The sequence below is a fragment of the Chaetomium globosum genome, genomic scaffold (assembly GCF_000143365.1).
Source record: "Chaetomium globosum CBS 148.51 scaffold_5 genomic scaffold, whole genome shotgun sequence".
NCBI lineage: Eukaryota > Fungi > Ascomycota > Sordariomycetes > Sordariales > Chaetomiaceae > Chaetomium > Chaetomium globosum.
In genome coordinates, this window is record NT_165980.1 from 4,259,741 (window position 1) to 4,274,526 (window position 14,786).

The following is a 14,786-nucleotide window of genomic DNA, read 5'->3' on the forward strand; positions in this document are numbered from 1 at the left end:
TGTTGACTCTTAAGGGGGAAGTCTATTGGCGGGACATGTATATACAAGTGGTGTGAATACCTGTGCATTTTTTATAACGCTAAGCTATGTACGTGGTTTGTTCTAAGATACACCGCCTTACCTGTTTATAGTTTACCTGAGCTTTGTTTGGTGTGGTTGTTTACTTATTTTCTTTGGCAAATACATTATATAAAGAAATGCATTCGTTGCGGAACATAGAACACCTTATATAGACATGTGATAGGGTAATCACCAGGCCGGCGGACGACTTTGACCATCAGCAGGAGACGCTATTCCGGAACGAAACCCTAAGGAGGCAGGACGGTCTCAGCAAGGCGAAGAGCTCACTGCTGATTCAAATCCGGACGGGAGCAATAGGCTTACGGGACTTCTTGTTTACACGGGGAGTCTCGGAGGTTCTGACTCCTGCCTGCGAGTGTGGTGTTTGGCCCCACCGTTGACTCGAAGATGGGAGAGAACTGGAATTCGGACACGACGGGACTTTTACTCTGTTCTACACGGCATCAATCCCACGACTGCACGGCTCGCGAGGAGAGTCCTCGACTGGCTGATGGACTCGGGGAAGCTGCCGATGTACAACTTAGCCAGGAGGCTCGAGCTGGAAGCGGCGGCCTGAAGCGCCCCCGTTCGGAGGCCAGGAGGCCTCCTCTCTTTGTATACGCAGACTCACCAGAACGCATCGTTCCTTGATTGTTGGTATGTTTTTTTCACCCGGCCCCGGGAGGGCACGGTTTTCCTGTACAATAAAATAGCTGAGGGTCCGGCACGCCCTAGGGCATAGCGGAGTATGAATAATAATAATTTCTTCTCCTTACATGTACTCTGTAGTTAAAATTATGAATTCATTTATAGGTTGCCTAGACTAAGGTGCCACGGACTTATGCTTTGCAAAAGTCGCGTAGATTGGGTCGAGTACATCCGCCCGTCCAGGACGCGTTGTGAGAATAGACAGCATAACCATTTACGCCTTTCGTCTGCATATGCTGGTCTCCCGAGAGCGTTATGGACTGACTTCCCTTATTTTTTTTTTTTTTTTTTTTAAAAAAAAATACTCCTCCCAGTTTGACCGGAATAATAGAGTCGAATAACGGCGCTTCATTGCGGTACGGTTGTATTCGCTATCGATTTCGGTCTCAGAGCCGACTGAATCGACCTGAAGCTCGCCGGAAGCGACGCTGACCCCGTTGGTTCCGCCCTTGGGCGATTTCTTGGCGTTATCAAACGTCTGCTTGAGGCTGTCGACGGGATGGGGGGGGAGTGATGGATTTGGGTCCGGTATGTTTATCCCGAGCGTTGCCCGCCCCGACGGGCCCGTCTTGGGTAACGGAGGGATTTGGTATAGCTGTGTCCATGGTAACGGTTGCTGGAGATGTTATTTTGTTGTATGGTATGCTCTATATTTTGGATTTTTGCCTTGTGAACGGTTAAGGGAGGTAATGGGTGGTTTGTATAGGTGCCGTAAAGACGCATTTTTGTAACGCTGTGCCATGTGGCTTGGTTGAGACAAAGCCTTATCTGTTTATTCGTACCTGAGTTCATTCTAGCGTACCTACCTTAGTTGTTGTTACTTGTTTTCTTTGATGAATATATACCTAAAGAAATACATTCGAACAAAACCGCCAGTAGACACAGTAGAGTACTTCCCGACGGCCCCACGCCCCGTTCGCGTTACCCCCCACACAATTCCCATGTGAGCCATCCGGATTCCAAAAGGTGGTTTTCTCCTATCGCACAACCGCAATGGCCCTCAGTTTTTGGAATCGACGAAATCTCTCAATCGAGGCTTGCTCGTGCTTGGGCAAGATGCACACCAGAGAAATAGGGGCGATTCAGCTTTAACAGGCGAACTGTTTCGCCGAGCTGGCCCGGCGTTGGCAGGGCGGGCCTTGCCGAGTTCGGCGCTGGGGCCCGCATCTCGTTTTCCCTTTCATGGAAGTTCCGCCCAGCCGCAGGGCAAAAGCTTCGCCCCAAGAAGGAGCGCTGTCCCACTCGTCAATTCATCATCATTCTGCAGATCCGAGACAGAATGGCCAAAGGGCGTGGCGAGCCGTCCCCACAAGGCGGAACCGTTGCATCAGGGCCGAGTGCCAGCAGGAACCACGAGACTGCGAACGGTCCATGAGGTTTACTATGTTACGATCCAATCGGGAGACGGTGCAGCCGCGCAAGACATGCACATCTCGAGAAACAAAGCCTCGGTTGGGAGTTGACGGGAACAGCAGTCTCAATTGACGAAGGCGGGCTTTGATGATGAAAAAGGGCCAGCGGGCTGTTCTCTCCTTCCAATTGGCCCTTTCCTGCCATGGGTGGGTCATGGAGGGGCAATTTCGAGATTTACCGAGAACGTGGGATGACACAGGTTTGATCTGACTAATTGAGGGCATCGGTCCGCGTGTGGTGGCCTGCGGGAACTGCACCACGCACCACGCTCCACGCACCACGCTCTGGACCCTTCCGACTGCCCTCGCTTCAGACAGATCTTGATTTGAACTGTCCATATCCTCACTTTCCTTCGCGCCTCCCCTCGCCTAGTGCACTTGAAACCCCCGACGCCATCACCGCCGACTCCCACTCAGCAAATCATCTCACAACACGGTGTTTTTGTGGTTTCTTTGTTTCACCTCTTGCCTCCGACTCGACCTGCCGAACTTAAAGCCGAGTCAACCTCCGGAGGACCCCGCTTAGCACCCTTTGTGCTGCACCGTGCTTTCTAATCACCGCACCGACATCGCGAGACGGATTCCCACATCACCCGCCCGGGCCCCCCGACCTCGACAAACTCCGAAACCCAGCCTCAAGAGACGGCCAGTTTCGAACCAAACATCCAATTCAAGACGGGCGTCTCGACGGAGCGCACACCGGACGAACCATGTCGTCTTACGGCACGGGCAGGGTCAACGTCTCCCAGTACCTGCGCAACCTCAATGTGCAGGGACCCTCAGTAGAGGAGCCGTTGACCGACGAGGACCTCGAGAAGGATCTCGCCCTCTTCACCAACACACAGTTCTTTGACTTTGAGACCGGCCAGCACACCGACTACCAGGCGCCGCCCGTCAAGCCGGATGCCATAACCTCGCCCACCGAAGATGCGACGCCGACGGATTCCATCATGGGGGATTTCCCAGCCGGCTACGAGTTCCCAATCACAGGTTAGTTAGGATTTTTCATCATTTTCAGTTTGCCAGTTTCTTTCTTCTCGCTCTCTCTCATATATTGCTGCTTTATTTTTTTCACCCTGCTTTGCTATAAGCCGGTTTCAAACGGACTCTTCTCCACCTGCATAGCCATTGCAACGCAGGCGCAGCGAGCAAGTGCGTCGTGGCGGCACGGCAGCACATGAGATCAACACCTCCCAGCGTCACTACCACGGGAGGGCGCAGGCAGACGGACCAAGCAGCGTCTATTCTCTTATCACGGATCGGGAAACGGGCGTTCCCACCCCACCCTCGATGATGACCCCCAAAGTTCCGGGCCAGGTCATGATTGGAAGGCTGGCGGCCGAATGCATGCGCCTTGGGAGCATGAGTTCCAGGGCCCGCCTAAATGGCGTCTGACAAATGATCGTCGCTGCCGACGATGGTGCCATTTCTCGTGACCTGGGGGGGATTGCACCATCGACCATGGGGCATCAACAATGGACCGCCTAACCATGGCCCTCAATATCCCCGGTCTCCGCCTCTCCCGCCGGCGGCGCCGCCGTTGACTTGAAATTGTCTTGGCTTATCACGAAATTGGCTCGACCTCGTTGTTGTTGTTGTTGTGTATCCGTTCGGCGCGCTGACCATGGCACAATGTCTCCAGGCGACTTCAGTTTCGGGGACTACAGCAGCAACTTCACCTCGCCCACGGGCCCGGCCTTCCCTGACGCGCTAGGGAACCTGCAGCCCATCCAGCCCGGCCCGCAGTCGGCGTATCCGTCGCAGGTCCCGCACCAGCAGCACCACCAACCAACAGGGTACGTACCAAGAGACGGGGTCGCCGTCAGGGGAGGGGTAGCCCGCCAGGGCGGTGTCGTCGTCGAGAAACGCGAGGCTGAGTCGAATAGCGGACATGCGCACGCGCACACGCCGAACGGGCGGGTGCTGAGCTTCGAGGATGCGTCGCGGCTGGCGGCCGAGGAGGACAAGCGCAAGCGCAACACGGCGGCGAGCGCGCGGTTCCGCATCAAGAAGAAGCAGCGCGAGCAAGCCCTCGAGAAGAGCGCCAAGGAGATGACGGACAAGGTGACCATGCTCGAGGGCCGCATCTCGGCCCTCGAGACGGAGAACAAGTGGCTCAAGAGCCTCGTCACCGAGAAGCACGGCGGCCGCGACGACATACTCGACAAGCTGCTCAAGGAGGTCGCCTCGTCCCAGGACGACGGCAAGGACAGCATTAAGGTGGCCAGCGACAAGTCTAAGAAGAAGGATTGAAATATATACGAAATGAGGCTCAGGTTTTTTTTATATGATGCAGCATGATTGATTATCGTCATCGGAGCGGCGTTTGCGTGGCTGGTGCCGCGGAGGGGAAGGGAGGAAGGCCAGGAAGGGGGGGAATGTGTCATGTTAGCCCGATGGGAGGACCGATTTTCGTTTGTGCGTCTGAAATGGCAGTGGGCTGGTGAATGGCTGGCTTGGGCTTTTGGCTTCTTTTTGACGGCGTTCGTTGCTTGTCTGCTTGCGCGAGAAGGCGATTGCGTGCTGGCCTGAATATAACTGGACATATATATTCCCATCTCATACTGACTTGCCATGATGAGATGTGTGGTTTTGCTTTTACTTGGGAAGATCATCACGCGCCATCTACCCCTAACTAACGTGCTCTCAACTCATGGGTTCCCCTTGATATCAAAAACTCAACACAACATACAACACCCACTAACCTCCCCCCTCATGACCGCTTTCACAGACACTCACTCACTTTCTACCTACCTACCTCCCCACTCACTCACCTCCTCCCCTTATCCCCCTCCCCAGACTCCCCATCAGCCGGCCTCCCCGCCCGCAGATTCCCCAGCCGCAGCTGGTTGCGCCGCCCCAGGATCCGCAGCGTGTTCTGCCGCTCGATCCCGCTCATCTCGTGCCAGTTGCCGATCCGCGACACCGTCCCGTCGCGGTTCACCACCATGGGGCCGAGGGAATCGAGCGCGACCGCTTGGCCGTTGACGTGGATTGTGGTGGTCGTCGTTCCCTGTTCTGGTTCAGGGAGGGCCGGGAGGGTTGGGGCGGTGGGCGCCGCGGAGGTGTCCGTGGTGGTGGTGATGGCGCCATTGTTGCGGGTGGTGGTGTTGGTAACGGTGGGTTGGGGCTGCTGCTGCTGCTCGGTCTCTGGCTCCTGGCTGTGCTGGGATGGAGGGGCGGGTGCGGCACCCCCTGAGTTTGCGCCTGCGTCTGCTGCTGTTGCTGCTGCTGCTGTCGATGCTCCCGCCGCCGCTGCCGTCGCCACCGAGGCCGAGGCCGCGGCTGCTGATGGTGAGCTGCCGGGGCGCGGTGGCGTGCTCGACGCCGGTGCGGGGCTGCTGGTGCTGCTGCCGCTGATTGCCGCCGTGGTGCTGGTGGCTGGGCTGAAACCGGCCTTGCTGCTCATCTTGTTGCGGAGAAGGAGCGATTGGACCGAGGGCTGAACCTGTTCGCGTATCCTGGTCCTGGTTGCCGTCCGTGGGGGTACGGTGCCGAGGAGGGCTCGGCTGAGGGTGGCCGGGAGTGGTCTGCTGCAGGCCGCCTGGAGTCGCGCTGCTGGGATGCGGATGGGCATTGGTGTGCAGTCGGTGAGCTGCCGGCCTTCCGCGAAGGCGTTCTTGGGTTTCCTGGGGGTTAAAAAGGCGGATGCGGGTCTGATTTGTTCGGAGTTCGTTGTTCGAGATGCCTTTTTTGGCGTGTAAAGTGAGATTATGGATGTGTGTTGCTTGGTGAGTGATTGATCTCGCAGGATAGAACACTTCAATTGGTAAACTCCTTGTTATCTGCCGTTGAACCTTGTGAATATCACTGGGCCTACAAGATATGCCACCGAGATTTGCAGCTGAGAGTGCCTTTAGTTCGTACATAGACTCTGGTGGGATCTGAAAGCTTGGCTAGAAAGCTCTAGAACTTCTTCTAGTTTCGGTCTGCCACGGTGCGACCTTCTCACCTTCAGGCCCAAGCTTGACGCCAAGAATCCCTCGACGGTGTTCCACTCAGCAACGAACGTCAACACCAAGAGCCCCTGATTTCTTGGCGCTAGACCGTACTTCGTCTTCACTGGCAAGAGCGGTCAACCCACACGCAGTGCACGAACCGCCTGCAGACGCACATCGGTTGGATATCCGATCTCTCCTCTCCAGTAGTCAACTGCCTAGGACTTATGCAGCCAACTTTCAATTGCAGCGGATCGTTCCATCCTCCGCTGCAACTGTTGCTGTGTCCCTCTTTGTTTGGCGCCGACGACAACCGAAGCCCTGATCACGCAATTGACATGCCGGGAGGCGTCACCATCAAAGTTTTTGATCCTTGTCCCGCTTCCAATCGCAGCTTCCCAACATCTTCAGCCAAACCTTCCCACGTAATCCACTTCCAAGGCTTGAACCCCAGCATCGGGCAGCTCCTTCTGCTTGGCTCCTGGCTGGCATTGTCCACTTCCCGCCGTTTCATTGACGAGGCTGCCTCTAAACTTCGGACCGAGAATGCGACATGGCAATCCATAATCTGCCCTGTTTACCCGCCCTCTATTCGGCAAGTCTCGATTGTTTCCAGCCGTCCATGCTATCGAGGATGCCGGGCAGGCGGCCAGAACACCAGGTTTCCCGTCCTCCCCCCACGGATTTCAATCACGGTCTATCCAAATTTGGACTCTAAAACCAGGGGCCGGGAATAATATGGGGTAAAAGAAACCCGGGACCAGCACCCGACTGCGTTTCGTTCCCGTGTCTTGCAACCATGCCTCCCGCGAGCTTGTCAGCGGTGTTCTGGCATGTCATTGCGGTCGCACCACGGTCCGTGGGGGTAAGCTACCCACGTTCCACGTGCCCGTTAACCCTGATTCACCTTTCAGCTGCCGGGGTGAGAGTGGGGTGGGGGTTCCTCTCCTCCGCCTGGCTGACTCTGACAACGCCTGGGCATTGACAGACCCTCAAGGACCGTTGCCAAGATCGGGCCGTTTTCATCTTCAACTCTTCACGTCTCTTTGCCTGTCAGTTAACTGCCGATTTGCGTTGTTGTTTTCCTCGGATACCCAATCCTCTAAAAGGGTCAGGGAAGCAGGGTCTCAGCTTCTGGCTGCGTTTGATCGCGGGCAACCCTCTTCCTCTCTTCTCAGGCTTTTCTCACCAAGATGACCCAATCCTGACCTCTTTCCCACCTCACTTCGGCTATAGCAAGCCATTGTCCCCTCAAAACGGAATTGATCCTTTTCGGTTGCGCGAGCTTCGACCCTACCCCAACAGATCTGAGACCTATGTACAGGAACACTTCAATCCGCCACCGTCAATTCGCGTACTCATCATCGTACCACTGCTCGCGAGACTTTAAACAGTCCCTCCCGTCCCGGGCGAACCGATAGGAGGACAGAGCAACAAAAGTGCGACTCCCTGCCCTCGGACTCGATAATTACCAACAGTGTTAGACCAACTGTTCCTCGTCACCCGGCCGAGATGCGATCACGGCCGCAAACCCAAAACAGTACACAACAAAATGGGAACGTTAAGCCGCGGTAGTGGCTTGCTGGGAATACCAAAACGTCACGACTGAGAGACGAAGCAGTTTCAGTGCCGAACACCACTAAGTAGAACCCACACTTCGTACACCAAGCCCCCCGGCGGCGTTGCTTGTGTCCATTCTTGGGCTACACGTCGAGAAAGGGTGGATCATTCGTGTCCCAACACAGTTGGCAATTCAAGACGCAGCTAAGGACCCGGGAGGTGAGACTTAAGGTGACAAGGACCTACTGTTCTAGGATAGAAGGTCTCGCTACCGTTCTCGTGTCAGTGTAAGTTCTAAAGACGTAGAACCTCATGGTACCTTGCTGTTTCGCGAGATGTTCCGCGTTTGGTTGCCTCTTCATCCGTTTATTCCACGTCTAAACTGGCAGTCTAAACCCTGCTCCAAGCATTCCCGTCTCGACTCAACATGCAGGGAAAGGTGGAAGATTGTACTCTCGTGGTGGTACTTGTCGATGTCCATTGCGACCGTGTTCTCGCCAGGGAGGAAGCGTGTGCCATGGCAACCCTACCACTCCACATTTTATCTCGCGGGTGGGTTACGGCAGACAGATCTGTCTCGGGAGCTCACAGATTGTACTCGTGGCTGTGAAACAGTGCTCAACAGCAAGGCCCGGGTATCCCGCATAATCCTTGTCCCCCGATCAAAGGATCACCTCCATTGAGTAGAGTAAGCATTCAGGATGAGAAGAGTCTTGAACTGTTGAGCGATGACAATCAGTGCCGCCTTCTGCTGTCTATCTACCGAGGTACTGGCGACCCCTGAACCGGGCTCCGTGGAAAAATGCCAAGCCAAGCAACTCAGGGGTTTGTTTATCCAGCCCCCTAAACATGAAGAGACAACAAAAGAGTGAGGTTTGTTTACCCTGCCTACCCATCCACGACACGTCAGACAGCAGTCCCACATCTAAGCAACCCTACATTACTAAACCTAATGGCTCACCAAGTTCTTGAACCTATTACCATCGAGTCAGCACACTATGCACACAAACCGGGTAACAAGGTCTAGTCAAAAAAAAAAAAAAAAGAAAAGAGAACTCACTTGTTGATGACCCTCTCAATACCATCACAGCCCATCTTCAGCACGTCCATACGAGGGCCGTACGAGAAGCGCACAAAGTGATGGCAGGGGCTGTCGAAGAGATCGCGGCGGCGGGCGGGGTTGAGATCGAAGAAGATACCGGGCACAACGATAACCTTCTCGTTGAGGCAGGCCTGGAAGAAGTTGAGGCCGTCCGAGATGGGGCCGGGCAGGCCCTCGAGGTTGAGCCACAGGTAGAAGGTGGAGTCGGGCACGTGGCGGATGACGAAGCCCATGCTGCGTAGGCGGCCGACCACGTAGTCGCGCTTGTGCCGGAAGTGCGTCTGCAGCGCCACCATCTCCGTCTTGACCAGCGACGGCTCCAGCATGGGTACCGCCGCCTCCTGGAAGGGCACGTTGGTGCCGCCGTCGAGGTACGAGCCGCACGAGCCGATGCTGCAAGATGTCGTTTCGTTAGTACATATCAAGGTAGATGGAAGTTGGGGTTGGGTGGGGAAGGGTTTGGGGGGGGGCGGACTAACGCTTTGATGAACTCCTTGGGGCCAAGGATCCAGGCGACACGCCAGCCGGGAAGGCGGAAGCGCTTGGTCAGGCCGTCGATGATCAACACGTCGTCCTCGTCAACATCGATGACGTTTTCCTTTCCGCTCCGTCAGTCCCAATACCAGCAAAACTGAAAACTTCAATACTCACGGCGGCGCTGATGGTAGACCCATCACAGTTGCTGGTGTAGTTGTAGCCCGAGTAGAACTCGTCGCTCACAAAGGTGGCACGCTCCCGGCAGATGTCCTGAATCTCGGCCAGCTCCGGGTTCTGGACGACGCGGCCGGTTGGGTTCCGCGGGTTCGACGTGAGAATGACGCCAGTGCCGCGGGAGATTTCCTCGGCAATCTTCTCGGGATGGATGTGGTAGCCATCTTCCTCGGATAGGGGGACGGGGATGGCGGCAAACTAGGAAGTGTCAGTATGGGGCCCCTGGCTCCTGGGGGGTGATGAGCCATACGTTCTTGAACAGCGAGAGCATCTCGTTGTACGCTGTTTCTTTTAGTTAGCCGGCCGTCGCCAAGCACCGGGGTAAAGGATGCGTACCCGTGTAGTCGGGAATGAAGAAGCCAACATAGGCGTTGTTCAGGACGGCAGCGATACGGATGAGACCAGCACGACCACCGGGCACGATGGCGACGTTCTCCCAGGTATACTGGCTCGGCTTGCCCTTGCGGTGCATCTCGTTGTACAGACGAGCAACGGCCTCCCTCAGGGGCTTGATGCCCGCAGTTGGGCCATACTCGCGGCTGGCAGCGCTGATGTCGATGTGGGTAGGGCGGGCGAAGCAGCCTTCAATGTCATCCTCGACCTAGATCGGTGTTAGAATAGGCCATTCCACGCCGTCCAGCGTATGTAGGTGTGTGTGTATGTGTGTTATGTACCTCGGGGGCACCCTCTGCAGACTGTTGTTAGTCATGCTGTGAAGGTGCAAGGGGGGAGCGGACATGTACATACGACCCAGGTTGGCCCACTTGTCGGGCTCCTCGAGGAAGCCAAACTCGGCAGCTCGCTCGGTACACCATACTACACCGGTAGAGGCCCTAGTCGCGTCTAGACCGGCATGGGGGAGATGGCTATTGGGTAAAGTCGGTTAGTGTCGAGAGTTAAGGTGAGAAGAGACGGAATTGCCGTACCCTTCATGGGCAGCTCTGAATTGGCGATGGATTTTACTGCTGGCCTCTAGAAGCGACGGTTAGTGGTGCGAGATGTGACAAAGTTGATTAAAATGGTTTATTATGTTCATACCGTTCAGGCCTGGCTCCCCAATGGAGAAACGGCGCGCAGGTCTGGGAACACCCGTGTTGCGGTTGATGCTGAACTTGCGGTTCGCAAACGCCTCGGCGGCGCTGGCCATGATGGGCAGAGGGTGGCAAGAAGAACCTGGTACACTACAATGTAGGGGTGTTGGATGTTGTTGCTAATCAACAAGACCTAAATTAAAAATGAGGGAAACGATAAAAGATGTTGGTCCTTAAAGAGGAAAAAGCAAAACCAGTGAGGGGAATACGATTTGGGATTGCAAACGGCGTCACCAACTCAGGGAAGCAAAGCTGAGGGAGGCAGTGGCGGCACGGAAATACGCGCAGGTTCGGCTTGGGCATTGGATGGTTTCTGTTTGTGTACACTGTGTAGGCGCCTCACCGCAACTGCAAATCGACCCAACAAAAAAGAAGCTCTGTCGCGATCCTGCCCAATGCCATCGGCGAGTTCTCTCACCCCTCGCACCCCTCCAGAGTGCCCCGCGCGCTCCCGTCTCACCGCAATGGCCTCCCCGTCGCGTTTCAATGCAGTTCATGCAGCTCGGGGGGGACATGTCAAGGCGAGTGGCTAGGAGCAACTGGGATTACCGCGGCGCTGCACCCTCGTTCGGACAAGAGCTTGCAAATGTGTGGAATCACCAGAGCTCGGTGTGCAACCTGGGTAAGCTCACTTTTGAGACACTTATGTCCAAAATCGCCGGCGGGAATTGGGCTTATGGATTTTGGTACTCTGGTCCCCGATACGAACAGCATCACTTAGCAGCCAGCAGCGACCCGAATCTAGGCTCTCTCAGGCTGTAATTGTAATGTAACTTGGGTCGAGACTGTTCAACAAGAGAGGAAGCCGCGTTTCAAGCGATGCCATCCTATCGATCACCAACCCCGCCGTTGGGCTCCAGATAGCGGGGCAGAGGGGCTCCGGGGCGATGCAGGTGGGGCCAGGCAGTTGAGAAACCCCCCGGCCGGCAACGGCACCCGGCTCCCCTGCCAAGAAGCGGAAGCTGCAGGTCATCTCATCGGGTCCTCGATTTTCCAACTTTCCTGGACCCCAAATCCCGCCTTGGACCTCTGTCACCTCGTAGGGCTGTTGTTACACGAGGCTTTCTATAAAAGATGCTGCAACCCTGGCCCTCGTGTATACTCCCCCTGGGTGTCTTTTGTGGTTTCCCTATGCTGTTGCTGACCTTCACAAAACCTAACCCAGCCGTCCATAAAAAGAGCAAGACAACAGGAGCCAGGCATCACATTGCATCGCCCAGGAGCGCCTTGCTGGATGCCTTCAAGGCCGTCGTCGGTAACAACGATTGCGAGTAAAGAGGGTCAACTGCAGGTCGAAAAGGGCGTCTATTCGGTCTGCTGTTCATGCGGTACCACCGTCTGTCAAGGCCGTCTTGAGGGCTTCGAGAAGGGGGCAATGCTGGCCATCTCGTGGTCTCCCCCTGTTGGCCCGTGGGCACATTTCGGTATTGGATGTGTGGTACATCGCGATGCGCCTAACTAATTGGGATCCCCCACGCTCAGCCATGTCCCAGAGATTTGGATCCGACATTGGCGAGGCAAGCGAGGTTAATCGGATTCCTTGTACTCACCCAAATGCTGGATCCCCGTGATATGCAAGACATGGTTTGGCAGTGCTAACACCGCCACAACCTTAACCGCCAATCATGGCCGCATAGCGGGGCCACGCCCAATGGGCAAACAAGCCGAACTTCGACTCCGACGAGAGCTTCAACTATATTTGTAGGCACGAAAAAAAAGCCAAAAGTCTGTTTTTATTTCTTATTTTGCTCGGTGACTTATATTTGACTTATTCTGCTCAGTTTCCTTTAGTTCTTTCTATTTCCTTGAGTTCTTCCTCTCTTCCGAGTTTGCCCCTTTTGGTTAGAGGGGTGCCACATGCCACAGACCCACGTGGCTGTGCTTCCCGATGCCTGACTGACTGCGCCAAATGCCAATCGTCGCCTTCCCCGATCGGTGTTCCTTTAAGCTCCAAGGCAAACGCTGGGCTCACTTGGGCTCGGCAGGAGGCGGCTGTTACATCTTTGCCGCTCGCAAAGAGGATGCGATGAAGCGATGAAAGAATGAAATATGAATGATAAAGGAAGATTTCCTGTGCCCTTGTAGACCTTTGCGAGATTCCACAGAACAACAATCAAGCACTTCTTGGTTGTTAGCTGTTCTGACCGGCATACCTCAGGCACTTAATAACCAACTTAAACGTATCACGATCCGATCTAAAAGCCATCAAGCGCACCGACCCTCCCTCGATTGTTTTTTACTTCCCACCATCGCAACCCATCCTCCTTCTTCTTGACAACCGTTAACTGAGCAACACCTCGATTCAAATCGTCGACCATGTCTCAACCAGCACCTAGCAAGTCCCTATTTGGGTCCCTGAAAGATAAATTGTCGTCCAAGAAGAACCGCTCTCGTTCGCCCAGCCCAAACCCCTTCGCGACACAAACGGAGAACTACTCCCAAGCTCCGCCATCGAGCGACACCAAATTTGGCGCCACCGATGCACCTCCCCCCTACTCGGCAGTCGCCCCCGCAGCCGCCCCTGCTGGGCCGTCCTCAACCCCCCTCATAACCCTCAACACCCCGCCCCCCGCGCGCCAGGCCTCCCCCGCGCCCTCCTTCGTTTCGGCCCGCTCCGACCCCAGCATCACATCGCGCGAGGACCCCTACGCCTTCCTCTCCAGCTTCGACACCATCTTCCTCATCGACGACAGCGGCTCCATGGCCGGCAAGTCGTGGCGCGAGGTCAAGGAAGTCATCTCGGGCATCGCGCCCGTGTGCACGTCGCACGATGCTAACGGCATCGACGTCTACTTCCTCAACGCCCGCGACACGGGCCGCCACAGCGCCGACAACCCGGCCCAGGGCTTCCGCAACATCACCACCACGAAGCAGGTCGAGGACCTCTTCAAGCGCGTGCGGCCCCAGGGCGCCACCCCAACCGGCACGCGCATCAGCGCCATCCTCAAGCCCTACCTGCGCGAGTACGAGCGCGCCGCCGCCCGTACCGGCAACCCGGACGACTGCGGCGTCAAGCCCGTCAACATGATCGTCATCACGGATGGCGCCCCCACCGACGACCCGGAGTCGGTCATCATCAACATCGCCCGCAAGCTCGACACCCTGGACGCCCCGCCCCACCAGGTGGGCATCCAGTTCTTCCAGGTCGGTAACGACCCCCAGGCTACCAAGGCGCTTAAGGAGCTGGATGACGGCTTGTCGGAGCAGGGCGGTGGCATCCGCGATATCGTGGATACCGTGACCTGGGCGGGGTCCGGCCATGTGCTGTCGGCGGATGCCATTCTGAAGGTGGTGCTAGGTGCGGTGGTGAAGAGGTTGGACCGGAGAAGGTTGAGTGGTGAGTCGAGAAGGAGTGCCCGTTATCTAGCGCCTTGATTTGGTGCTGTTGTTTCTTGATGGCGGGTGGGTTCGGCTTTGATAAGTTGCGGTTGCATGGGAGGTTGGACGCATGGGGGCGTTGGGGCGCAACGGCGGGTTGGTGCTGGTGGTTATTGTTTTGCCTGTTACCCCAGGCTTTTTCTTTTCTTTTTGCCATTGCTTTAGACGGGGGCTTTCAACAGTGGCGGCTCTGGGGGGCGGTTAGATTGATACCCATCAATATCACAACACCATGAGCATCTATTTGTTTAGTCTTTTCCGTTTTAGTACGTGATTCTTTCGAGCGTGACCCACAGTGTACTCCTGACGACGCAGGGAATTATCGAGTATGCCCTCCCCTTCTCTTCTACGTTAGACGTGTTGACTATACCTAACGCCCATTTTCAACCCCCTTAGCCACACATCTGTCATACTCTCGCCAGCAAAACTCCCCTCTCACCAGCGATGGATGTAGACATCAAGTGCCCAAGTACATCTTCACCCACGCCCACGTATAATCCCCCGCCAACAGCACTCACATCACCGTCCACACCCAACGAGCGAGCGACTTGTTTGAAGAGAGTGGTATCATAAAAACTCATTACCCTACCCCCCCTTTCCGAACCACCGCCCATACAATGCTAAAAACCATACACCAGAACCTGTACTGTAATGTACAACCATGTGGGAGGGACGTATTGCACAACACGTCCCTCAAAACCCTACAAATAATCTCAAAGCCTCTGCTCCGTAACACCTGTTCCGTTCCTCTGTTTCGAACACCCCCCCGACCCCAAACCCCGGCCTGGCTTAATATATCCCCAGACATCTCATCCATGTGGCTAGA

At 55.7% G+C, this 14,786-nt stretch overlaps 4 protein-coding genes across 4 annotated transcripts; 2 read left to right on the plus strand and 2 right to left on the minus strand.

Annotated features, from left to right (window-relative positions):
* Nucleotides 1-2,890: 2,890 nt before the first annotated feature.
* Nucleotides 2,891-4,433, plus strand: CHGG_08220 (uncharacterized protein; the record flags this gene model as incomplete). Its single annotated transcript, XM_001225875.1, has 3 exons — nucleotides 2,891-3,170; nucleotides 3,306-3,332; nucleotides 3,823-4,433. 3 exons carry the CDS (start codon nucleotides 2,891-2,893, stop codon nucleotides 4,431-4,433), a joined length of 918 nt encoding a protein of 305 aa, XP_001225876.1.
* Nucleotides 4,434-4,950: 517 nt separating this feature from the next.
* CHGG_08221 (uncharacterized protein) lies at nucleotides 4,951-5,757 on the minus strand (the record flags this gene model as incomplete). Its single annotated transcript, XM_001225876.1, has 1 exon — nucleotides 4,951-5,757. One exon carries the CDS (start codon nucleotides 5,755-5,757, stop codon nucleotides 4,951-4,953), a length of 807 nt encoding a protein of 268 aa, XP_001225877.1.
* Nucleotides 5,758-8,627: 2,870 nt separating this feature from the next.
* Nucleotides 8,628-10,638, minus strand: CHGG_08222 (uncharacterized protein; the record flags this gene model as incomplete). The annotated part of the gene is made up of 10 exons (XM_001225877.1): nucleotides 8,628-8,652; nucleotides 8,739-9,173; nucleotides 9,260-9,378; nucleotides 9,432-9,689; nucleotides 9,742-9,773; nucleotides 9,828-10,092; nucleotides 10,166-10,179; nucleotides 10,239-10,357; nucleotides 10,418-10,463; nucleotides 10,530-10,638. 10 exons carry the CDS (start codon nucleotides 10,636-10,638, stop codon nucleotides 8,628-8,630), a joined length of 1,422 nt encoding a protein of 473 aa, XP_001225878.1.
* A 2,260-nt stretch (nucleotides 10,639-12,898) lies between these two features.
* Nucleotides 12,899-13,957, plus strand: CHGG_08223 (uncharacterized protein; the record flags this gene model as incomplete). The annotated part of the gene is made up of 1 exon (XM_001225878.1): nucleotides 12,899-13,957. The coding sequence occupies one exon, from the start codon at nucleotides 12,899-12,901 to the stop codon at nucleotides 13,955-13,957; it is 1,059 nt and encodes a 352-aa protein (XP_001225879.1).
* Between the last annotated feature and the right edge of the window lie 829 nt (nucleotides 13,958-14,786).